The following is a 1864-nucleotide window of genomic DNA, read 5'->3' on the forward strand; positions in this document are numbered from 1 at the left end:
GGTACCTCAAAAAAGGTTAAGAACCACTGGTTTAGACTGACACTGGTCATTTATGTGCGACACTAGTACAAATTAACTCACATTGACCTCTTCACTGTCGTAGGAGACAACAGTTCAATCATTTTCTCAGCCAACATATGCTAATGTTGCTTTAGCAGGGGATGCTAGCTGTATCAGAATGAAATCTGGTAGGATTATTTCCGAACAAAACAAAACAATAACAGTTGTGTCAGAAAGGTTAGGTGGTCCTAAGCCGGAAGAAGTTTTTGAAACGCTACTGCCAACATTTTCCCCAATTCCAATCTCTATCGCCTAAAATCCATTTCTACTTTCCTCTAGGATCTTGAGGAGAAATAGAAATGGAAGAAAACTCCTCTAAAAGTCAGCAACAGGACATACAAAAGATAAAAGAACATCAATCATATTCTTGACTATGTCAGACTCTGGATGGAGCTTGTGCGGAAGGTGATGGGCGAGGATCATCTCCCAAGCATCTACCAGTCGGACATTCGTTTTTCTGAATATTTCTCTCAGTATCTTATCCCGCTGCAGCGAAAACCAGTCGCTATTGGTCAAGCTCTCATAAAGCGTCATCTCTTTTGGGTTCGCAGTCCGGATGACGACAGTGGTACCCGGAGCTCTGCTCAGAAGTCTCACCACCGCTTTCCGAATATTCAGCAGACGCCTGATGTAGACCTCGACGGGGAAAGTGCTGAAGTGAGACCAGACACCGATAACCACAACGGTGTTGGTGCCTCCAATCACGCTGTCCAGTTCGTTGGCGACGTAATGTAGCTGGCTGACGGGCAAGCTGGCAAAACGGATGGGAGGACCGTGGCTGCGGAACGTCACTAAAATCTTGTTCACATAATCCAGCGCCATTAAAGGTCCACTTTGCTTTGAGGTTAGAAGGTCAAACTCGTTGAGATCTTAGAAGAGACACAACATGTTAGACTGAGCCGGTTTTAACCACTGAGAAATCTTGCTGGGGAGATACCTGGTAACGAGTTGGTTAAATATTCATACCACTGCCTCACAGTGGAGTCTCCATAGATGTGAACAGCTTTGCCTTTCAGACACTGGCTGATTGTACTGGAGTTAAACTGATGTACTCTGGTGCCATCTAGTGCTTGCCAGGCGCCCTTGTAGTAATAACCAGAGGGGTGGGCCTTGACAGTCATTCCTTTTCCATCTGGAGGATTCAGAAATAAAATAAAAAAATCAAGTAACTGTCAAGTAACAGCACTTTCACAAGCCTTATGTTGTAATTCTACTCAAAGATTGCTCAATTTAAAATCATAGTCACATTGATTCAGTTAACAGGTAAGTTGTGAACCGTTCCAATCCGTAGCCCTGACGTTAAATTGATTACAAGGAGAGTTTAATAAAATCTGTGTCACGTCTGTAAATAGGGACGTCGATCTTCTGAACTAGGAGGGAAATAATAAGAAACATGATATATATAAAAAAAAAAGAAAAAGAAAAAGAAGAAGAAAAAAGGCCAACCCTGGGGTTTACCTTTTGGATTTGGTAAAACATCGATATTTTCGGGTCCTAAGGCTGGAATGGAGACTTTCATATTGACACCACTAAAAACAAAACAGCAAGTAGCAATCATAATTACTGAATTTATCCACCAATTAGCAAATTATGAAACATTTACACCACTTATATTGCCATTAGATTTTATTTTTTAGCTATACACTCTAAGTACCAATACCCTGCATTTATCAAAACAAAGCTATACAATACCTCAAAGCTATATAATACCTCATTCAAGAAAAGGATGAGGTATTTTGATCCCCTCCGGAATGAGTACTTCTTCGACCATATATATATATATATATATATATATATATATATA

The 1864-nt window shown here is 40.6% G+C and overlaps 2 protein-coding genes across 5 annotated transcripts in view; one reads left to right on the forward strand and one right to left on the reverse strand.

Annotated features, from left to right (window-relative positions):
• Positions 1–86, forward strand: part of LOC103151301 (fibrinogen-like protein 1) — a 3775-nt gene extending 3689 nt beyond the window's left edge. The window contains exon 8 of the mRNA XM_016681312.1: positions 67–86. Coding sequence (XP_016536798.1) covers positions 67–86 — 20 coding nt within the window. The remainder of the gene's footprint in view (positions 1–66) is intronic.
• Positions 87–118: 32 nt separating this feature from the next.
• LOC103151297 (NXPE family member 3-like) overlaps positions 119–1864 on the reverse strand; it is a 10740-nt gene continuing 8994 nt past the window's right edge. For all 4 annotated transcript variants that reach the window (XM_007571277.2, XM_007571278.2, XM_007571279.2 and 1 more), the window contains 3 exons: positions 1519–1589; positions 998–1192; positions 119–929 (listed from right to left, as the gene is read on the reverse strand). In XM_007571277.2, the coding sequence (XP_007571339.1) occupies positions 376–929; positions 998–1192; positions 1519–1589 (820 nt within the window). In that variant the 3' untranslated portion in view covers positions 119–375. The remainder of the gene's footprint in view (positions 930–997; positions 1193–1518; positions 1590–1864) is intronic.

This window comes from Poecilia formosa, unplaced genomic scaffold, assembly GCF_000485575.1.
Source record: "Poecilia formosa unplaced genomic scaffold, Poecilia_formosa-5.1.2 Scaffold277, whole genome shotgun sequence".
NCBI classification, from domain to species: domain Eukaryota; kingdom Metazoa; phylum Chordata; class Actinopteri; order Cyprinodontiformes; family Poeciliidae; genus Poecilia; species Poecilia formosa.